Here is a 23,854-nt window from a genome sequence, read left to right as displayed (position 1 = left end):
TGCAGATGACACCACCCTTACGGCAGAAAGTGAAGAGGTAATGAAGAGCCTCTTGATGAAAGTGAAAGAAGAAAGTGAAAAAGTTGGCTTAAACCTCAGCATTCAGAAAACTAATATCATGGCATCCGGTCCCATCACTTCATGGCAAATAGATGGAGAAACAATGGAAAGAGTGAGAGACTTTATTTTCTTGGGTTCCAAAATCACTCCAGATGGTGACTGAAGCCATGAAATTAAAAGGCACTTGCTCCTTGGAAGAAAAGCTATGACCAACCTAGACAGCATATTAAAACGCAGAGACGTTACTTTGCCAACAAAGGTCTATCTAGTCAAAGCTACGGTTTTTCCAGTAGTCACGTATGGATGTGAGAGCTGGACTATAAAGAAAGCTGAGCGCAGAAGAATTGATGCTTTTGAACTGTGGTGTTGGAGAAGACTCTTGAGAGTCCCTTGGACTGCAAGGAGATCCAACCATGCCATCCCAAAGAAATCAGTCCTGAATATTCATTGGAAGGACTGATGCTGAAGCTGAAACTCCAATACTTTGGCCACCTGATTCACAGAGAGCTGACTCATTTGAAAAGACCCTGATGGTTGGAAAGATTGAAGGCAGGAGGAGAAGGAATGACAGAGGATGAGATGGTTGGATGGCATCACCAACTTTATGGGCCTGAGTTTGAGCAAGCTCTGGGAGTTGGTGATGGACAGAGAAGCCTGGCATACTACAATCCATGGGGTCACAAAGAGTCGACACAACTGAGCAACTGAACTAAACTGAACTGAAGAGCTGGACCTAACTTGGAGCCCATGGTGCTCCTTCTTTGGATAAACAGGTCAACATCTGGAAGTTGGGATGAGGCTTTGCTGTGGCCCCTTTGTACTGACTGGCAGTGGGACCCCTACTTTGGAAGACATCAAACATTGCAGGAGAGGCCCGAGGTCACCGTTACTGTCCCCAGATCTAGGGACCAGACCACTTTCCAGCTGTGAACTTCCAAAAAGCACTAGAGAAGTGAGATAAGAGAAACCAGGACCCTCAGAGGAAATTACCAGGGATGTTTCCTGCAATGAATGTCCCAGGTTGTGCTGGAGACAGGTAGGGTGTAGATGCTGTGATTCATGGTTTCAGGTGGAAATAAGATGTAATTCAGAACTCTTATGGGAAATGGAAGGTGATGATAAAACAGACACCAGTCAAATAAAATTAGACAAATGGGCCCAAACTCGGGCACGTGAATCTAGGCTCAGGGTAGCCATAGTAGCTGAACTCACCAGAAACTGAGAGGGCTCTTTGCACACCCTGGGCCATCTGTACCTTGACTGGAGTCAGTTGGACTAGCTTCAAGTTCTGACTGTACTCCTTACTAAGCTAGGCAAGTTCCTAACCACTCTAAGCTTTCCCAGGTGGAAAATGAGCATGATGGTCATATCAGTACCCACCTCACTGGGTTGTTAGGAGAAAATTTTTATTAACTTTTTGGTATTTTTTCTCTGTTCCTTTTCTATAACTATGTGTATATGTGTTACATGCTGTTGTTCGGTTGCTAAATCGTGTCCGACTCTGCGACTCCATGAATGGCATCACACCAGGCTTCCCTCTCCTGTGTCCCTGAGTTTGCTCAAACTCATGTCCATGGAGTCAGAAATGCCATCCAACCATCTCATCCTCTGTCATTCCCTTTTCCTCCTGCCTTCAGTCTTTCCCAGCATTAGGGTCTTTTCCAATGAGGTGGCTCTTCGCATCAGATGATCAAAGTATTGGAGCTTCAGCCTCAGCATCAGTCCTTCCGATGAATATTCAGGACTGATTTCCTCTAGGATGGACTGATTGGATCTCCTTCCAGTCCAAGGGACTCTCAAGAATCTTCTCCAACACCACAGTTCAAAAGCATCAATTCTTCAGCGCTCAGCTTTCTTTATAGTCCAGCTCTTACATCCATACATGACTACTGGAAAAACCATAGCTTTGACCAGATGGACCTCTGTAGGCAAAGTGACATCTCTGCTTTTTAATACACTGTCTAGGTTTGTCATAGATATTCTTTCAAGGAACAAGTGTCTTTTAATTTTGTGGCTGTAGTCACTGTCTGCATTGATTTTGGAGTCCAAGAAAATGAAATCTGACACTGTTTCCACTTTTTCCTATCTATTTGCCATGAAGTGATAGGACTGGATGCCACCATCTTCATTTTTTGAATGTTGAGTTTTAAGCCAACTTTTTCACTCTCCTCTTTCACCTTCAAGATGCTGTTTATTTCCTCTTCACTTTCTGCCATTAGAGTGGTATCATCTGCATATCTGAGGTTGTTGGTATTTCTCCTGGCAATCTTGATTCCAGCTTGTGAGTCATCCAGCCCAGCATTTCCTGTGATGGACTCTGCAAATAAATTAAATAAACAGGGTGACAATACTTGACATACTCTTTTCCCAGTTTTAAACCAGTCCATTGTTCCATGTCTGGTTCTAACTGTTGCTTCTTGTCCTGCATACAGCTTTCCCTCTTTTCTGGATTTCCTTCCCATTTAGGTAACCACAGAGCATTGAGTAGAGTTCCCTGTGCTATGTAGTAGGTTCTCATTAATCACCTGTTTAATGCATAGTATCTGTAGTGTGTATGTGGCAATACCAGTCTCCCAACTCAACCCATCACCCCCTTTCCCTCTTGGTACCCATACATTTGTTCTCTATGTCTGTGTCTATTTCTGCTTTGCAAATATGTTCATCTATACCAATTTTCTAGAGTCTATATATATGTGTTAATACACAAATTTCTTTTTCTCTGACTTCGGTGTTTTCTAATGACTGTTGTATGCTTGCTTTTTTTCATGGAGAACTGAATCTTGAATGTGAGATATATAGACATCTTTATTTCCATAAAACTGTATTGTCTAAATAGGGCAAAACTCTATGCCCACTTATTGGAACCACTGAGAGTGTTGTAAATGCTAAAGGGATCCTGAAATCACCAAGCCAGTTGTGTGAGCAGGATTTACAGGCTCGTGTCTCATGCTGAGCTGTCCTGGAGACAGAATCTGCCCAAAGCCCCGTACCCTTTCCTTGGTTTATCTCTTTCCAAATGTTGATGAACCACTTTGCTTGCCAAAGTCAGATCTGGGATGTGAGTACTAGTTAGCCTTAAAAACAATGCCCAGTCAAGTTTTCTGTAAATACTGTGCATGATAAGTTACACAAGGACACTATTTATGAAATGTGGGAAAATTGATAAGGCTGTACAAGCATACTTACCAGCCAAGGGGTGGGGGCGGGGGTAGAGGTGGAGGAGAGTCTTTGAAAAAAAAAACTCCCTGTCCGCAGCCAGTGAAACAGGTTTCCTCCTGCTCAGTTTTGCTCACTGGGGGCGAGGGGCGGTGTGGGGTCGGCCTTCCGCCAGTGCCTCCATCTCTTGGTTGCCCTAATGGACTCCTCACTGGGGTGATGGCATCAGGACTCCCGTCTCCCCTCTCTTACAGACCAGGAAGCCCAGCCCTCTGGAGATGCAGAGCTTAGGTCCCACCCCAAAGCCAGGAAATAGCCAAACCAAGGCACCAATGCCAGAGGCAAGTTCAGGTGATCAACACTTGTCAGCGTACTGGTGGGACAGTGACTCCTCCCCCCAAATCCCCTGCACAGATGTGAGTCCATGGAGCCCTCACAGAGCCCCCTGGAGACGTGAGGAACCGCTATGGACTCTCATACATGGACAGAGAGGTCCCACAGCTCGTCTAAAGCCACACAGCTAGTGAGGAGCAGAGTGGGATTTGAACCAGGGGTAGATGTGTTCTGTCCCTTTAAACAGCTGGAAGCTCACAAACCACCCCTGGAGAGGTGTGTCCTCACGTGGTTTTGCACACGTGGGATAGTGTACCCAGGAGGCTCAGTGCAGTAGCTCACACTGTGGTACAAGGGTGTTGCTTTCATTCTTAACTTGTTCTTTAGTTTTGTTCATTTTTCATTTTTTAAAGATGTTTATAGTTGCTCTATTTCTATGAAAAGGGGAACGACATAGCTCCATCTGAGCCTGAAACCATGGTTGCCTGCTGAGTGGTTCTCACACACCGTTCGAGTCTCTGCACAGAGGGAGGGGGGCTGCCACATGAAGGTCTTAGCCCTTCAGTGCTTCCCCATGGATTTCAGATAAAAGTCAAGCTGTCACTGTTTGCGCTCTCAGGGCTCCTCCCTTCCCCAGGTCCTCCCTCCCACTCCTCAGGCTCTCATAGGATCGCCCTTCCTTTACTCCCTTAATAAGGTCATGGCCCTCCCACCCCAGGGCTTTAGCACACACTATTCCCCCACATAAATGCCATTTCCCCTCTTATCTATTCCTCCTTTAAATTCTAGCTTCGTTGCCATTCTCTCCCAGAGGAGCCTGTCCCAAGTGTCCATCCCAAGGACCTCTCCTGACACCCTGAGGTACGTGTCACAGCTAAAACTGCTCAACATGTTCAAATCTGTCCATTCTAAGAGATGTCAAAGGTCATGAAGGCAGGAGTTTTCTCCTAGAATGTCAGTGCCGAGCCCAGCACACAATAAGGCCTTAATCAACATTGGTTGGGTGGATGGATGGTTAGGTTATGGATCGATAGATGGATAAAAAGATGGATGGATGGGTGGATGGGTGGATAGTTGGATGAGTGGATGGATAGATAGGTGGGTGGGTGGATGGATGGAGCTCCACAGACACTAAAGAGCACAGGGAGAACTCCATGGATTCTAAGAAAGCATCTCTGGACTCTTGCAAACATCTGATTAAAATAAAAAGAATGTAAGGAGCACCCCCTGAGGGCTCTCTGACTGGAGTCTGAGATGAGTGCTTTATCCTTTGTGGAGGCTGAAAGCCCCTGAGTTCCCAACCCCCACGACACCCTACTGGAAGCTCTGAGGAAAGCTGGTGTCCCATCTCAGTCACTTGGAGGTTTCCCACTCTCCACCGAGCGCTCCCTTTGGGGGCTGGGTCCTCACCATCCACCCAAAGTGCCGAGAGTCATGGGTGCCAGTGGGTAGGGGGAGCAAAAGGGGGAGGGTCCAGCCCCCTCCCTTCTCTGGGGAGACGGATGTGTGGTCTGCAGGTCTCCTGAGGGTCCCAGGGGACAGAGTTCTGGAGACCCAAGTCATCTGCTCAATTTAGCGTCACCCCGTGCTGGCCCCTTCCTTGCCCTTGTCTCACTCCTCCCCTCTCAAATAAACTGTGTGGCCCAGATCCTTGTCTGGGGTCTGCTTCTCAGGGACCCCAACCGGTGAGAGTCTCAGGGAGCAGAACGCTCTGTCATCACAGAAAAAGAACTCTTCGATTCAAGGGCCTCTGTGAGTCGCTGTGCGGAAGGAGGTCAACTGTGGCCTGGATGGATTCTGGGCTCAGACCTCCCACCCTTCCGGTAACCCCGAGCTGAGGAAAAACAGGCACGCAAGCCTCAGCCTGTGAGGCCAAAGACATCTTCATTCTTTCCTTTCTGATGCTTTCTGCGATGCTGCCACATCGCAACACAACATTTGCACTACGAAACCCTGAAAACTGCCAAATTTCACCCAATTGGGTTTAACGTTCTCGAGGACGGAGCTTGGCATTGTGTTAGAAACTCAGACATTCCCACGGCCCAGTTCCTATTTTAAAATTGCCTATCTATTTAAAGTTCACGATGAGGCGACATAAGAGAAAAAAGACTCTCAAAGCCAAAGGGAACATGAGCGAGCAAAAGGAGAGTCCAGTTTGCTTCTAAAAAAGGCTGAAAATTATAACTATCGTGTCTCAAGTCTGAGGATTTTTTTTTCTTTCCCTCTTCTGGTTGTTTGCAAACCAAAGTGGAATTTTATTATGGGTTATGAAGTGAATTTCTCAAGCTCCTGGCCCCCACCCCCCAATCTCTACTCACTCTGCGGCATGCCCTCACATGGATGGGAAGGAGGAGGGACCCTCAAATAAAGGTGCCGGTATGTGCAAGCCACAAACAAACGCCCCCCTCCCCCCCATTGCCGCTGCACTTCCTTAGCCCGCACCCAGCGACGACGTTGCCTGGCTCCTTTTATGAACAACAAAACCGTGATGAAGGCAGCAGGAGTCAGAAGCTATTCAGCACAGGAAGCCCCTGTATCCGGTGAGGAATAAGAAGTGCAGCGGCAGGATGCGCCTTGGGTCAGGGGGCTGCGGAAAGCCTTCAGCCTTTGTGTCCTTCTCTGTGACGAAGCGTCCACGTCTGAGCCCTCGGCTCCCCTCGGAGCTCAGCCCAGGCTGCCGCTGTCACTGCCGGGGCGTCAGCCTCCCACCCAGAGGGACACAGAGGCCACGATGGCCAGTTCCGCCAGACTGCTGCTGCTGCTGCCGCTGCTGCTGTCAATCCAGCCCCGGGTGGAGGGCACTGCTGTCCAGGAAGCCGTGGTCTGCGCGGGGGCTGCCTGCTACACGGCCCATAGGCACAAGCTGAGTGCGGAGGATGCCCAGCTCCACTGCAGCAAGAAAGGGGGCAACCTGGCCACGGTGAAGAGCGAGGAGGAGGCCAGGCACATCCAGGGCGCCCTGGACCAGCTCCTGCTGCTGGGGGCGCCCCTGCAAGAGCGCATAGGCAAGTTCTGGATCGGGCTCCAGCGAGAGAAGGGCACTTGCTCGGACAGCAGCCTGCCCCTGAAGGGCTTCAGGTGGGTGGGCGATGTGGAGGACTCGCAGTACAACAACTGGTACAGGGAGGTTAGGAGCACCTGTATCCACAGGCGCTGCGTGTCCCTGATTCTGGACCCGTCCATGCCAGGCCTGGCCAGCAGCCTCTCCAAGTGGATCGATGGTCCGTGTGGGCACCCCGGGTTTCCTGGGAGCAACATCCAGGGCTTTGTGTGCAAGTTCAGCTTCAAAGGCATGTGCCGGCCGCTGACCCTGGGGGGCCCGGGTCAGGTGAACTACACGACCCCCTTCCAGGCCACCAGCTCTTCCCTGCAGGCCGTGCCCTTTGCCTCGATGGCCAGCGTGGCCTGTGAAGACGGGGATGAGGGCAGGCAGCACTACTTCCTGTGCAAGGAGAAGGCCCCCAGCATGTTTGACTGGGACAGCTCAGGGCCCCTCTGCGTCAGCCCCAAGTTCAGCTGCGACTTCAACAATGGAGGCTGCCAGCAGGACTGCTTTGAGGGTGGGGACGGCTCCTTCCGATGCGGCTGCCGGCCGGGGTTCCGGCTGCTGGACGACCTGGTCAGTTGCGCCTCTCGGAACCCTTGCAGCTCCAGCCCATGCGGAGGGGAGGCCACTTGCTTCCCCGGGTCCCTCGGAACAGACTTCGCGTGCCACTGTCCTCCAGGCTACCAGCTTGACTCAACTCAGCGGGACTGCGTGGACGTGGACGAGTGCCGGGACGCCCCCTGCGCCCAGGAGTGTGTCAACACCCCTGGGAGCTTCCGCTGCGAGTGCTGGGTGGGCTTTGAGCCCGGCGGCCCTGAAGAGGGTGCCTGCGTGGATGTGGACGAGTGTGCCCCTGGCCACTCGCCCTGCGCCCAGAGCTGCACCAACACCGAGGGCTCCTTCTATTGCTCCTGTGAGGAGGGCTACGAGCTGGCTGGGGAGGATGGCACCCAGTGCTTGGATGTGGACGAGTGTGAAGTCCAGCAGGGTGGCCTCTGTGACAGCCTGTGCTTCAACACGGAGGGGTCCTTCCGCTGTGGCTGCCTGCCAGGCTGGGAGCTGGACCCTAACGGCGTCTCCTGCACTGGGGGGCCCACGTCCTTGGGACCACCGACCGGCTCTCCCCTTGGGGAAGACACGGGAGATGGAGAAGAGGGGCTCCAGTCTTCTGCCACCATGTCCAGTCCCGGTGGAGATAACCCTGAGGGTACCTCCACGGTGGCGCCCTCCAACAGGAGACCCTCCCTTCCAGCCAGGGTCCCCATCTCCCTGCCCCCACCGGTGATGCTGGCCCCCAGTGCGACGCTTGGGGTCTGGATGGAGCCCAGCACCCGTCACCCCACAGCCACCACTGGCCACAGGGAGTCTGCAGGCGAGGATTTCACAGCCAAGCAGAGTGACCAGGGCACAGACGGGCAGCAGCTGCTCCTGTTTTACATTCTCGGCACTGTGGTGGCCATCCTGCTCCTGCTAGCTCTGGCCCTAGGGCTGCTGGTCTGTCGCAAGCGCAGGGCCAAGAGGGAGGAGAAGAAGCAGCAGCCGCAGAATGCGGCAGACAGCTATGCCTGGGTCCCCGAGCGGGCTGAAAGCAGAGCCACGGAGAACCCCTACAGGTGAAGGAGGCCGGGTCACCCAAAGGGGAGTGTGGCAGGCGCAGAGGTGGGGTGGGGGCAGCAGTAACCATGGCATGCAGCAGGCAGAGGCGAGGGACAAGCACGGGCCCCCCTGGGATCACCTCAAGGCCCACATGTGCCCTCTGGGGGTGCCACCCTGCCCCGTGTCCCCACGCCCAGGGTCCAAATGGCACAGCCCCAGGGCTGCAGCTTCCAATGTGTTGCCCTTTGTTCCCATAGTCCGACGCCGGGGACAGACTGCTGACGCTGAGGAGGCCCCTGGACACTGGCAGCGACCACCGTCCTCAGAGCCAGGAGCCCGTTGAAAGCAGGACCCCCATCCTCCTGGAAGACTGGGACTGGAATCTTAGCAAGTAGTTGTCAATCTTCTCTTTAAATGCCTGGCAGCTTGAACCGTGCAGGTATCACATGTGTGTGGTATGGAAGCGGAGGAGGGTCAGGTGTCATTTCAGGAATTTCATGCGTGTAACAATTCTCCTTCCCTCTCCTGTTGAAATTCAAATGTGACTGAGTTCATGTCACCCCTGATTCTGGATTGGACTTGACATGTCAGGTGCTAACAGACTCCCTTTAAACTGCTTCTCTGCCCACATACACCTCTAGTAAGAGGACGCGAACCAGGGCAAATTTGGACTGAAATGGTTTGCGCCTTCTGGTGTGATGAAGCCTGAGTCAATCAAATGTCTGATTATGTAATAAGCTCTGTTTCTGATGGAGGGAATGTGTTCAGGCTGGAGACATTTTTTTTCCATTCTTGTGTTTCCACGCACCTAGGTGGCAGAGGCAGGGCGTTTAGAAATCACATCTCTCTGGTTCTTCAGGTTCTAATTGTCTTCAGTTTATTTGCAAATGAAATCTGAACAATGTGGGGAAAATTGTACCAAGTGAGTAAAAAGTGACTCTGGAAACTAGGGTTAGAAGGCAGGGTTTGTTTCAAAACTACGTGAGTCAATTTGTCTCAATAAATATTCCCATGTTCCACCATGTGTTTGACTAGTGAGACAGACACTCGTGAGGTCAAAGGTTAAAGACCACTGGTCTCCGGGGCCAGGTGGCCCCACGCCCCCGATGCCATCCTGCCATCTCTGCACTCTGCCTGGGTTTGGATGCCCTGATGGTTTCTGGACGACGTGAGGGGCTGAGTTTAAAAGGTGCCGTCACAGCATTTAGCACAGTTCACGGTGGCAGAGGCCTCCTGAGAGCTGAGCCCGTCTTGTGGACACAGCACAACCAAGTCAGGACTTGTCCCCTGGGTGCTGGCCCAGTGCTGTGTACAGCACAGGTGTCCTCTGGCCCTTTTCCTTAAAAAAGAAGACAAGAGGGGATGGAGAGAGAATGAGAGTATAACTAAGATCTTGTGCAACAGTAGACACTGCTCAGAGCTGTTTTAATTTATAGCCTTGTCTGTAAGTGCCCACTAGCCAGATTTCCCACAACTAAGACTGTTGTGGTCGGTGGTGCTCGGTCCCCATCAGTTCAGCCTGGGTCCCTGGAAAGCAGCCCAGAATTCACTGCAGGTCGGAGCCCTTAGAAGCTGCCTGAGCAGCACAGGAGGGCTGGGCACCTGGAGAAGATGGGACTGGGGGTGAACCCCTTGCTGCATCCCTCCCTGATACCCCAACTTCTCCTGCAGGACAGACCAAGGGAGCCATTTCCGGGATCCAAACTCTGCCCCAGAGGTCAGCACCCCACGTGCTTGGCCTTCAGAGCCAAGTACATGCCTTCTGCCAATTTCAAAATGAAGGTGCCATAGCTCACATTAAAAAAATAAAATAAAAAAGGAAAACTGGAAGGGTTTGGGGGAAGGGAGGAAGGAAGGAAGGATGGAGGTCCGAGGGGGCCCAGCACAGGGTTCGGAGTGTCTGCTTCTGAAAATCACCTAATATTCTGCAGTTTTCACTTGGAACACTGGGCTTTAATGCTCTAGGGGTGGATCGCTGTGCCCTCAGCCCGGGGTCCCTGGGCACTGTGCTGTGTGGGGCTGACTGTGGGCCATTTGTGGCTGTGTGTGCTGCTGGCTGGTATCTGCACTTACAGAAATGCTTCGCTCTAGGCCTTTGCAGACCTCACCTGGTCACCGGGGCGAGGGGGACATTCCCAACCCAGGCTGCCCCCGACCCCCCGGTCCCCCGGCCTTGAATTGGCTGAGGCCATTTGATTTCTTCCACGGCCCGGCCCCGTCTGGTTTCTGTGTTTGAATTCTTCTGGGACCACGTAGGGAATACGCAGCCCTGCCCGATGTCCCCCCCTTCCCTCCGTCCACCCCTTCCCTCCACCACTGAGCATCCCCATGGGGAGAAATGGGTGGATAAGTAACAGCCTCTCCAAACCTGCTCTGTCAGAGTCGGCACCTCTGCTGATGACCCGCCCTCGCAGCCGCCGCAGCCGCCACCCAGCTGGATGACCTCGGGCCGTGACTCTGCTGAAAAGCGTCAGATGGATGCTTCCTTCTCCCATTGAACCTGCTTTGATCCAGGGGTTTGAATCCTTGTTTTGGGAACTCGAGGCCAATGGACAAAGTATCTATTTATCCAGAAGCCAGGTGGCTTGATCATGACAGCCAGGTAAATGCACAGATGGAGCATGGGGAGAGGTGGGTTCTGCCACACGAGGACTCCTCCAGCAGCAGGCTGGACGGGGCCGACCAGGCACTGTTCTGTCCCTGACCCCCTGACCTGCCGAGTCGCAGAGCAAGCCGGGTGCTGGGGTCAAGGAGAGGCTCCGCTTAGCAACACATTCAAAGACAACTTGGGTTTCTGTCCATGGCTCAATAATTCTATGTTTGGGACAAACTCACCACGTGAGTGACGCAGATAACTTAAAGGGAGGATGTCTCCTGAAACAGCCTTGCTCCTGAATTTCAGGGACAGTCTCTGAAATCACTGCTCTTTTCTCTTGCTGGCCATTTGGAGGGGCTGAAGCAGGAAGACAGTCCCTTGGGGAAGCAGAGTGTAGACAGCCAAGGGTGGGCCATTCTCCAAATTCGCCTTGAGCGTGGAGGACCTGGGGAGTGTCCTTTGTATGATGAACCCAGAACTGCTCTGCTGGGTGGCCTCGAGGCAGAAGTAACCTTGCTGGTGTCACTTTGGTGTCTGTCCCCTGTCCCCAGAGGCACTGAGGGTGAACCCACCAACTCTGGCCTGAAGCCGGGAGGGACTCAGCCTGTGGTGACCACCAGGCCCGGCAAGGCCATCTCAGGCCTGAGTGCCGATCGCCAATAGACTAGCATCGTCTCCAAAAGGTTAGTCCTCACATCTTTCCCCATGATCAGGTGAAAAGTGAAATAAAAAACTAAACACGTGAGTGTGCTTCCAGGCAGCCTTCAAGAGGAGCAGAGTTGGGAGTGAAACTCTCTCTTCCACGCACATGGGTGTAGCTGCGTCTTTTATATTCTGGTTGTGAGCTTTGTTTGAGCACATTGTGCAGGGCCTGGATTTTACCCCTGAACAACCTCTGAAAGATGTGGATTTGATTGTTAGCTACTTTTATTCCTACTGTCTCTCCCATATAGATTTCTATAAAAACTAAGAGAACAGAGATGAGATTTGACTCTGAAAAAGGTGCAAAATTCAAAATAATGCAGTTTTTAAAAAAACAAATAGAGGAAAGCTTTTTCCTATTATTTTTTCTTCTTAGCTTCTCCATTGTCTAAATCAGGAAAACAGGAAAGCACTGCTTTCCAGCAGCTGCAAAATGGTGTAATGTCCCCCTAATATTTCCACCACTGAAAACAATAGGGTTAGCATGGAAATCAGAGACAGAAAATCCCTGAAAACATCTGTCCTTCCCTGGCTGCAAAACCCAAGGCTTAAATCTGTGTGGTTTGTGGAACCTGTCAACCAAAAAAAAGAGGATGATCAAACTCCCCACGTGTTCAATAATCAAGTACCTTAGTTTGTTCCAGATTCTGGGAGTAAAACTCACTGAAATGCTTTTTTTTTTTAACAAAATGAAGTGTGTTTGGTCTGTTCATGGAGATAACACCCACTCGTTTTAGGAAGAAACTCTGGAATCCCTTTCTCTCATTGTTCCTCTTATCTGCAAGGGGGCAAGTGCTTCCTTTCAGCAGAATTTGCCCACCGTTCCCCTGGCCTGAAGCTCTTTTTTCAAATTTGGCTTAAGCTAGAATTAGATCATAGGTGAGGTCTTGCATGACGATATTGATGCGATTGTAAACATCAACAGTCTCTCCCTGAGTGCTAGAAGAGAACATGTAAGTCTCTTTGAATGTGTGCATTTGAAGTTTGTTCCACTGATGCTGGAATCACAGGCTTTCCAGACAGGGTCATTTCATCCCAGGCTGGGGGAGGGAGGGCTGGACACTGAGCTGCCCTCAGGCCTCTGAAAAGCTGAGTGGCACCTCCGGGCAGCCTCGGAGTGGGTTGTCATCCTTTGTGGTAACAACCCACTTATCCTAATAAACTCCGGAATACATTGCTATCAATCTGTTATAATATTTTAATATGCTTCACAACAGCTCAAAATACACAGCAGGAACTACATTCAAAGGTACCTGTGTCCGTTGTCAAAGATACCTTGACGACTTGCCTCTTTACTCACTGGAGGTGACACTGGCCTCAGGGCACCGAGGTGGGGGGAGGACATGGTAGGGAGGCCCCCAGGCCCAGATCCGTGCTTCTAGACTCTGCTCTCTAACCCTGAGCTCCGCTGCACGCCTCCATCTCCACTGTCCTATTCCCTGCGTTGTTTTAGTTGTGTGGGTGACAACTGGTGCAGGATTAAACGTGTCTAATGGGTGTGATTTGCAAACACCATTCTGTAATGATCACAGGAGCATTTATGACCACTTGGGCACCAAACATTTTCCAGTATATTTAACTAATTGGACAGGCCGACCGCTCTCTCATTGTTCTGCCACATAAACCTCACCGTGACTGGAGGCTGGAGCAGCAGATGGTGGTTGATTCCCAGTCGACTTGCTTTCCAGATTGTGGACTTTGTAAAAACAGGGCTTATGGAGAATCAAGGGCTCTCCGGTGATGCTAATGGCCTGGACACTTGTGACAAACAGTCATTACCAGGGCTCAATAAAACTGATTCTTGAGCTGTCTAGTCACTAACAAAACCCATTTGGAAATAATATCTTAATATGAAGAACCATGGCTGCCTCCTCCCCAACACACACACACACACATACACACACACACACACACACACACACAAAAGCAGCTTTCACACAAAGAGAGAGACACACAAATACATAAAATCCTAACATCCCGTTTCATATTGAAAAACCTTGAGGCCAGGGTTTCCTGATTTATAGGAAAAGCCCATGAACAAAAATGCCACATTTTAGCAGCAATTCCTCTTAGTGACTTAGAGTGATGTAAATGCTAGCAAATCTTTCAAATATGATTCATTCACACACACAAAAATGTATACAGAATTAAACCTATTGTGCAAAACAAGTACATCTGTGACAGAAAACCCATAGATTAACATGAAAGAGCCGCATACACATCATGTACCTTCCATGGCTTTAACATGGACTGAAAGAGTCCATCCTGTTCTCAGATGACTCCTCAATCTATTCAGTATGAGGAGGAAGAGACAATAAACCCCAAACCAAAAAGCCTCAGCTCAGTCTCTCCTTGAAGTATATTGTGACTTTACAGCTGCTTAAAAAGAGAAAAGTGTCTCATCTCTTTTACACCCTGGATCATTGTTTTCAGAGGAAATAAAGACCAGGAGTGGTGAAAAGGGAAGAAAGAGGGGAGGAGTGAAAGGTCAAGTTGGAGGATAAGCCCGAGGTCAACAGTCTCTCCCATGAACTTGACCTGAGGCTCTTCTCTTCACAGCAGGGAGCACGCTCTGCCTGAGCCTCCAGGAGCTGGCAGCCAGAGCTCCCCAAGAGCTGCTGCCTCGGGTTCTATTTGCTGGGCTTTTTATTTGAGTTTTGTCACCATTGATGCCGGTCCTCCCTTGTGGTTAAAATCCTTAGACTTCAGCTGCATGGAGGGAAGGATGGGAGGGATGGAGCATAAACAGAGAGGGAAGAAAGGATGGAGAGAGAGGGAGGGAAAGGGGTAGGGGATGCCTGGATAAAGGTCAAAGTGAAGGTCACTGGGCCCCAATAGCACATCTCAGCTTGCAGTTGGAGACCGCGCAGGGCTGTTTTCTCTCCACGCCATCTCTTACCTCCTGGGTCACATGGCGAAACAGCCAGACTCTTTCCTGCTGACCCCCGTGGAGGACCAAGACCCTCCTCATCAGGCTCTTGTCACCTTTCCCTGCAAAGCACTGTTACCTTGTCCCCTCTGCGTTTCACGCTTGCCCTCATCACTGGTATCATAAAGGCTTAAGCTGGGTCCATGACATCTGCTCTCTTGAGCTCCTTCTGTGTTCAAATATCCAGTGAAAATAATAAGACTTATGAGGTGAAAGGAAATAATTGTACCTTTTACCTTGTTTCTCCAGAGTCTTCCTTTCTCAAAAAGATTAAGTCCCAAACCTAAATGTTTCACTTCCTTGTCAAACCCGTCATTTCTGAACTAGAGCATGGTGCCATGTGTGTCCCAGTACCCACCCTCATGGTCACGGTTAAGGTTTTTGTGGGTGCACTGGGGCTGGGGGGGCATGCAGCCCTGTATGCCTACCACACCAGCTTGTCCATCCTCTTTCTCATCATCTCCCATGAGGATCGGGGATCAGCTTTGTCACTCCTTGTATTTCTATCAGTTCTGTCTTCTCCTGGGTGGCTTAGTCACTCAGTCGTGTCTGACTCTTATGGCCCCACGGACTATAGACTGCCAGGCTCCTCTGTCCATGGAATTTCCCAGGCAAGAATACTGGAGTGGGTTGCCATGCCCTCCTCCAGGGGGTCTTCCCGACCTGGGTGGGGATTGAACCCAGGTTTCCTGCATTGCAGGCAGATTCTTTACCAGCTGAGCCACCAACGAAGCTGCACGATTGGGTGATTGATGTGCATTTGGCATTATTCCTTTCTTTACCAATATGAAATACAACCTTCTGGACATCTTCACCTCCAATTACATTCTGTCTAAATCTCCAAACTGATACACTTTGCTAATTTGTGGCATTTTATGAATACAAACGATTTCTATTAAAAATATCGTTGTTTTCAGCCTTCTTTATGTTTGTCTCACTCTGTGTTCCCGTCCTGACCTGCCCTGGGCACACTCTCTCCATCTCAGGAGCCTGGAGCTCCCACAGGACCTCTGCCCAGAGTGGGCAAGTCTGGGTTGGAGCCTGAGACTGCATTTCTAGCAGGGTTTTTGGGGAGACTGCTGCGGCTTGTCTGGGGGCCCCCCGGAGGAGCTCTGCCCTATCTGTGTGGGGGTGGTTCTCTTGTCTCATTATTGGGAGTAGGCCCTCCTGGCCACTCTCTTGACTCTCTTATTCTAGAAGTGATTTTGGAGGGGCCTCCTTCCCGAGTCTCCTGACTTTGCCCTGCTCCTCTCCCTTCTTGTCTCTCGAGGTGGCTGTGAAACCGCACTTTCGCTCCAGCCCTCCCAGGGACCCCTGTCCTACCCAAAGCACTGGTCACCTTCTAACATGGTGTATCATTTCTTCCTGTGGTTAAGATTTGTTGACTTATTGCCTGTACTTACATATATGTAAGCACCTCTAGGGCAATTTTTGTTGTTGTATCTGGTCCCTGGTCCCTGATGCTCTCTGAGCCTGGCACACAGTGGCACTCAATAACTTTGTGTCTGATGCTTGGCTGCCTTGGGGTCTTGGAGCAGAATGGCAGGCAGGGGGAGACAATGCGGATCCTATTTGAATCTCTGATATTGTCCATGGCCTTTGTCTTTAACTGGCTCCTTACCCCAGGCCACTCCCCCATCTTGGACCAATGCTGTCTTGTCCATCTGGTCTCCAGGCTCCTTTTGCTGCAGAAGCAGACCTGGAGACAAGGATTCCAGTGAAGTAGTTTAATGGGAAGGATGGACATTAGCAGTAGGGTCATGGGGAGGTGATGCAACCGTGGAAACATTAGGAAATGTCATTCCACCCGAGGGCCGAGGGAGCCTGGGTATTGATACACCGACTTCTAGCTATCGTGGATGGGGCTGCTGCAGGGGGATGGGTAATTCCTAGTACCTCCAGAGGGGCTCCACTCTGGGATGGAGGAAGCCTTCAGGTACAGAGATGCAGACACGGGAGGATGGAAGTTGACCCGAGCATAGACACAGCCTCTGGTGAACGGTCTGGGTGAATCCCCACCAGTTCTCATCATCCCCCACAGCGAGCAGAAACAGCCCTTCCTTTCTCCAAAAGTCACAGCTGATTTCCTCAGGAGGCAGCTGGGACCTTGAGGAGAGAGCTCTCTTTCCAGATTTCTTTAATGGCCCCCATCCCTTTGTTCTTGGTGTGACAGCTCAGTGGCTCTGCGTCTGTCTTCTCGTGAGGCTAGGAGGCACTCAAGGGAAAGGTGAGCCTCACACACAGTTTTACACACAACTGGGTCTCAAATGTGGCCAACAGAAGGCCACCTGAATATCTCAGTTCTTGGGACACATTATTAAAGCAATCTGGCAGGAAAATTTACCAAACTTTTACTACTATTAGATAAAAAGTGCAACTGATTTATTGGGAAACAGGCAGAATTACTCTCCCCACTTGATAGGTAAGGAAGTGGAGACAGATAAACTGGGAAATTTGCCCAGCTGACAAGTGGTGAAGTAGGGCTGTGAAACCCCACAGCCAGACCTGGATTGCTGGGTCTCACCATCTCTGGCTAACTTTCAGGGTGTCAACCAGCAGACCCCCGAGGAGACAGGCTGGCTTTCATCCTATGTGAGACAGGAAGGTGGAACACTGAGCAATGATGGGTGCTTCTAATAATAACTTATGTCCAAGTGAGCACCTCTGTATTCTTGCGCCTGTGTAACCCCCAGGCACACACACATGCATGTACACCATACACACACACACACACACATAAGAGCTTGTGCACCTGAGGCCCACGGTGATCTGAGGGTGGGCTGTGCCTGCAGCCTCACTGACCCCACAGGGGCCTTCCTCTGTCTTGGTCACAATGGCGCCTCTGTGTGTCCCGGAGGCGGAGGTGTGGCTGCATCCTGCTGGCAGAGACCACTGCTCCACTGCACCCCTTGTGCACAGTGACGGGAATGCCAGAGGTGCCGCTTTATCAAAGACAGCAGGCTAGTTTCTTAAAAAGTTAAACGTACACACACATGACCTGGCAATTCTGGTCTTAGATATCTACTCAAGGGCAATGAAACCATGATGCTCACAGTCTTGGCCACAGGTATTCACAGGAGGTTTATTCACGAGCCTGGACCTGGACACAACTTCTGTTCCCAGTCTTCTCTCTACCTCCCTCCAGGGCAGCTCAGGAATCATGATCCCATCCATTTTCCTGGCCTCCATCACAAGAGGCACATACCTCATGAAGAAGTGGTCCACCCCGACTACCGCCACCCAACATCTTGCTAAGTGTTCTCTTTTCAAGTTTATAGTGTCCCGTTTCTTCTTTTATCCCCTGGCCTTCGAGTTATCTAACTGCATTTCCCTCTGAGCAATGCCACAGTCAAACCCTATCCTTTGTCTTCAGGTCCTGTCCTTTTAGGGAAGCATCTTTTACTATAGAAACCATCGTGTTATTTAAATTCATAAGTAAAAACAACCTTGGAAAAGCTCCTGGGTACTGCATGCGCTGGTGTCAGCGGTAATGTCATGGCCTTTCTTTAAGAGGCTTTTTCAGAGGGGACCAGATGCCCAGAATGGCTTTGATGCTTGGAGACAGGATTTGGTGCTTACTGATTTGTGGCTGAAATGAAATGCTCTCTGTTAACTTCAGTTACACGCCAAGTGATCTTCAACATGAGGCATTTTTTTTTCTTTTTTGAGCATAGGAAAAGATGATTCATTTGGGCCTTGTTATTTCAAAAGTTGGAGTCACATGGTCTGGAATCAACTCACGCATTAGCTTAACAAACAAGAAAACAAACCAGGATGAATGAATGAATAAAGTTTTTTTGGGGAAATGAGGTTCATATGAGATTTTTAGCTGAGCTGTGTAGCCTACCAAATTCATCTTCAGGGGCTTATCTCAGTGTTTACATCCATTTGTGTTGAATAGACAGGAACTAGAAATGATTCTCACATGAATGCAAATGAATAAGTATTTTTCAATACCTATGCTGGGTACTTTATTCTCCTTCTGCTTTTACGTTAAGTGAACTTGTAGTATTCAGTGGTGAATTCGTCTGCCCATAATAAAGCCTGATTAACATAATGTTTATTTTCTCATATGATGAAGGCTCCAGAGATGGGAAATCTCAGGCTGCCTTCTGTCTTTTTGGTCCTTCATCACCAGCCTGTGACTTTCATCCTCATGCTTACCACATGCCCCGACAAAGACAGTTCTTTCTTTTCTCATTTATAGGCAGAGAAAGGCACCAATCCCAACTTGACAATTTGCTGAGTTGTGATAAGAGTACAAACTCCATAACTAGTGCTTCAGTCAGGAAGACCTTCCGCTACCCAATGGGTCTCCTATCTTCCTCCCAGTCTGTTCCCACCCTGTAGATCAACACTGCTTCGCTTCCCATCCGTATTCAGTCCTTTCACCTGTTCTAGGAATTCAAACTGATGAAATCAGAGTCTATCAGGTTCAAGCCTCTTGGGTTACTTGGTTTCTACCTTTCCCACTTTTATTTTCTTCTGATGCCTTTTTCTTGTTTTATTTTGGGTTAATCAAGTATTATTTTTTCATTATTAGATTTTTTGAGCAATTTTAGGTTTGCAAAAGAATTGAGTTGAAAGTACAGAGAGTTCCCTTATAACCTCTCAACATTTTACAATTTCTTATTACTAAGACTGGGCTTTGGTGTGGCACATGGGGTACAATGTGTGAGCCATATTGACACATTATTATTAACTAAAGTCCATAGTTTACATTCGGGTTCACTTTTGTACTGTACCTTGTATATTGTTCAGTTGCTCAGTCCTGTCCAACCCTTTTGCAACCCCATGGACTGTAGTCTGTCAGGCTCCTCTGTCCATGGAATTTCCCAGGCAAGAATGCTAGAGTGGGTTGCCATTTCCTTCTCCAGGGGATCTTCCCCACCCAGGGATCAAATCTGGGTCTCTTGCATTGCAGGTGGACTCCTGACTATCTGAGCCACCAAGGAAGCCCTGCACATGGGTGTGTGTGTGTATATATATATATTTATTTATTTATTTATATATTTATATATAGATATAGATATAGATTTGGCTGCACTGGGTCTTAGTTGCAACATGTGGGATCTAGTTTCCCTGACCAGAGATTGAACTCTGGCCCTTTGCTGTAGAGATATAGAATCTTAGCCACTGGACCACCAGGGAAGTCCCCATTCTATGAGTTTTGAAAACTGTATCCACCATTGCATGTATCACGCAGAATAGTTTCCTTGTGCTCCACCTGTTCATCTCATCCCCTCTCCCCAAATCCTGGCAGCCACTGACATTTCACAGTAGTGATGCCTTTTCTAGAATGTCATACATTTGGCGTCATACAGCCTGTAGCATTTTCTGATTGGCATAGGAAACATTTAAATTTCCTCCATGTCTTTTAATGGCTCAAGAGCTCATTTCTTTTTAGTTCTGATAATATTCCATTGTCTGGATGCACCTCAGTTTATTTATCCATTTACCTACTGGAGGATATTTTGGTTACTTCCAAGTTTTGACAGTTATCAATAAAATTACTATAAACATCCATGTGTTTGTGTGGACATCAGTTTTTATTCATTAGTGTGAATACCTAAGATTCTGAATACTGTATGAGTGTGTTTGGTGTTGTAAGAAATTTCCAAATTGTCCTCCAATGTGACCAAACCATTTTGTATTTCCGTCAGCAACGAGTGAGCGTTTCTGCTGCCCCACAACCTCCCCAACGTTTAGTGTTGTCAATGTTCTGGATTTTGACTATTTCAATAGGTGTGTAGCGGTATCTTATTGTTGGTTTAATTTGGATTTCCCTGGTGACATGAAGTGGAGCCTGTTTTCAAATGCTTATTTGCCATCTGTGTATCTTCTTTGGTGAGGTGTCTGTTAAGGTCTTTTGTCCATTTTAAGATTGGGTTGTTTTCTTATAGTTGAATTTTACGAGTTCCTTAGTATATTTTAGGTACCAGTCCTTTATCAATTTTCTTTTTTTTACAAAGATTTTCTCCAAGTCCATGGCTTGTCCTTTCATTCTCTTAAGGCGTCTTAGTTGCCCCACACCTCGTAAATTCAGAGTGTGCTTGGGACAAAGTGTGAATAAATATGAATCTCACCCAAAGTGGTTTCCTTCTTTGAAGGGATAAATCCCTCCAGTTTCTTTCTGAAGCTGGTCACTACTCAGTGCCTTCAAATAGCTGTTTTTCATATTTTTTCCAGAATTAATTAAATTTTTTTTTTTTTTTTTTTACCAGAAACAGATCCTATATTTGTCTTTTTTGAAGGATCCTCCAGATAGCCCTCCAAGCAGTTTTTAAAAATATTGTGTTGGCTAAAATTGAACAACATGACTGGCTGTAGGCTGAGCACTGGGAGGGTCATTAGAGAGCAAGGTTGTGAAGGGTTGTGGATGGGGGAGGAGTCAGCCAACTAAGAGTGTCTGCCTTGTTGCCCTAAACATCCTCTAATTCAGACTTTTCACATTTTCTGACTCACTTTCCTTCCTCATCCAGCAAGACAAACACATGCTCCTCTGTCTTGTCTAAACGAATGAGATTTGACAAAGTAATTTTATTTTTTCCCATGCCTCAGTTTCTCTATTTATTGTTGACACTGTTAATTTTAGATTAATATTGAAGAGGAGTCCATTAGTTGTGTATGACCTTGGTGTGTAGATTCTTGAAGGTGATCATATGTCCTCATGAGCTTGAAGTTTTGAGGGCCATGGATCTTCATAAAATCTTCTGGCCAGTGAGACTTGGATATTGGTATAAACAGAAGTGTGATTGCTGACAGCAGCATACATAGCAGTAGCTGTTTTATGGAACAAATACTCAATACTTGCCCCACGGATCTGCCTGATTCCCCTGCCCATCCTGAGTGTCCATGAAGCAGACTCAAAGATTCATCTCAGGATCCAGATTTTGTCATCTAACCCTAGGATGTAGCTCTTATCCTCATTTTGAGAAGAGATGTTGAGCCTCAGGGAGCTTAGCTATCATAGAAACAGAGCTAAGAGCAGTTGGACTTGTTCAAGTTCATCTTATGTGCCCACCATTGTGATAAAATATTAACTATCTGTCCCTTTTGTTGACCTTTGGTTTGAGGGATGTGACCTCGTGAACATATACAAGGCACTATTTAATGATGATATTTGACTAAGAATAGAAATCAGCTTGTAAGTTTAAGTAAATTAGACCAGAGAGATGACAATCTAGGAAGCTACACTTTAATTTATTCATGTTTGCACCAACTGGGCAGGTAGTCAGCTGCACGAAACAGTAATCCGATTACAGTGAAGGAACCAAATAGACCCAGATGTCTGGGCCCAAGCCCTGGAGTTTCTGACTCAGGAGGTCTGTGCTAGGCTCAGGAATCTGCCTTTCTGGCAAGTCTGAGGTGATGAATGGTGTTTACAGAGATAAGATGTAATGCTGATGCTGCTGGTCTCAGGGCTCCTTTCCACAAACTAGAGAGGGTCAGTGAACCTCTGTGGGGGGCGGGCAGGGAAGGGGCTGGTTTATTGCAAGGTCTCAGTGAGGCCATTCTGCTGCCTGGCTAGGTCCTTCTCCAGCACAACCACTCGGTGGGGGTAGTGTGTGCCCCCCACGCCCCCAGGCAGGGTTCTCGTCAAAGGCAGATCCTGATTCAGGAAGCACAGGGTGGGCCCATCAGAGATGGCACGTTGGAAGCAGTCCCCAGACAAGGATGCTGGTCTGGGACCTCATGTTGGGGAGCAAGGTGGTCGCTTGGCTAGTAGATTCCTTCCTTTCCCTCTGGCTATTTCTGACCCCACCTGCTCCTCAGTCGACCAGAGCTGACAATGCATGAACGTTCAGTCCACATTTTTGTCACTTCCACTGAGCTCTGGGGACTGACTCATTTAAATGACGTTCTCAACTCTTTGGAAAGATGCTGGACAAGAAATGAAAACAGCGGCAAAGACTTTCTGAGAAACAGGAAGCTAGATAGATATTTTTTTCAGTCATGATTTTCCCCAGACTCGGAGACTGCTTAACTCGCCATGAAACATGACTTGAAGATAAAATACAAAAATCTTGTCCAAGCTCAAGACCACAGGAAAACAGCAGAAGAGCAAGTACTGCGAGAAAACATCCATAAAGTGTCTCTGCGGCGTATTTCAAGTTCTGGATTTTCTTGTTACCAGCTGTGTGTATTTATCCCGGCTGTGGTAGGACCAGCTGGAGTTTTAATTGTGCACCATGGATGATGCTGCCAGGATTTTCCCATGCATCTGTTGACTCCAAGTTCTTCAGTGGCCAGCTGGCTACCAGAAGCATAAAAGTGGCATCCAGCTCCAAGGAGGAAGCTTCTGTCCTCATCACCTGTTGGAACACAAGGTAGGTAGGTCCTCTTTCCTGGGAGGGATGTTGTAAGGGACCTCAGAAGGCTGGGTGTTGCTGAATGTCCCTAAAGTCCCTTCCAAAGGAGAATAAACTCTAAAGAGAAGCCTTTGCCAGCACTTCTCTTAGCTCTGGCTTCAGAATTATTCCCAGTCTGAAGAGCATTCTCAGCGGTCTGGGTGTGGCTGAATGCTTCCCCCTCCCTTGGTGGGTGGGCTGGCTCTGGGTGCAGGTGAGTGAGGTCAGGAGCTCCCAGTGGGGGACCGCTCCCATCCCCCTTCCCGCAGAGCTTGACGGAACCCTGGGCACCCCCTGGGCCTGGACTCGGAGTGGGATTTCTGAAGGAAGGATTTGGTATTGTTAGCCCCTGACCCCGAGCAAAGCTCCTTCCTAACAGCTGCTCTCTGTGACTCCTTCACTCCCCAGGAACCCTGTCTGCCCAACTCCAGATGGTCTCACTCCATCACTGGCCGGGGGGAGCGGAGGGGAGGTTACCAAAGCATCCTGCAAGTCTGTTCTCAGACCCCCACGGAATGGGTAAGGGCGATAAGGAAGTTATCCTTATCCCCCTTATCTGGATGAATGGATAAGAAAATTGTGATACATATACACAATGGAATATTACTCAGCCATAAAAGGAACACATTTGAGTCACTTCTAATGAAGTGGATGAACTTAGAACCTATTATACAGAGTGAGGTAAGTCGGCAAGGAAAAGATAAATACTGTATTCTAACAAATATATACGGAATCTAGAAAAATGGTACAGAAGAATCTATTTACAGGGCAGTAATGGAGAAACAGACATAGAGAATAGACTTATGGACATGGGGAAAGGGGAGGAGAGGGTGAGATGTATGGAGAGAGTAACATGGAAACTTACATTACCATATGTAAAATAGATAGCCAACAGGAATTTGCTATATGGCTCAGGAAACTCAAACAGGAGCTCTGTATCAGCCTAGAGGAGTGGGATGGGGAGGGAGATGGGAGGGAAGTTCAAAAGGGAGGGGATATATGTACACTTATGGTTGATTGAGGTTGAGGTTTGACAGAAAACAACAAAATTCTGTAAAGCAATTATCCTTCAATTAAAAAATTAG

The 23,854-nt window shown here is 48.8% G+C and overlaps 1 protein-coding gene across 1 annotated transcript; it reads left to right on the top strand.

The window, feature by feature from the left end:
• The first annotated feature begins 6,125 nt into the window (after positions 1–6,125).
• CD93 (CD93 molecule) lies at positions 6,126–9,213 on the top strand. The gene is made up of 2 exons (XM_081552337.1): positions 6,126–8,208; positions 8,449–9,213. The coding sequence occupies exons 1-2, from the start codon at positions 6,281–6,283 to the stop codon at positions 8,471–8,473; spliced, it is 1,953 nt and encodes a 650-aa protein (XP_081408463.1). The 5' UTR covers positions 6,126–6,280; the 3' UTR covers positions 8,474–9,213.
• Positions 9,214–23,854: the final 14,641 nt, after the last annotated feature.

Source organism: Giraffa tippelskirchi, chromosome 13, assembly GCF_054371585.1.
Source record: "Giraffa tippelskirchi isolate mGirTip1 chromosome 13, T2T-mGirTip1v1.2.pri, whole genome shotgun sequence".
Classification (NCBI taxonomy): Eukaryota; Metazoa; Chordata; class Mammalia; order Artiodactyla; family Giraffidae; genus Giraffa; species Giraffa tippelskirchi.
Note: the sequence above shows the minus strand (reverse complement) of the source record. Positions and strands in the feature narration are given on the sequence as shown.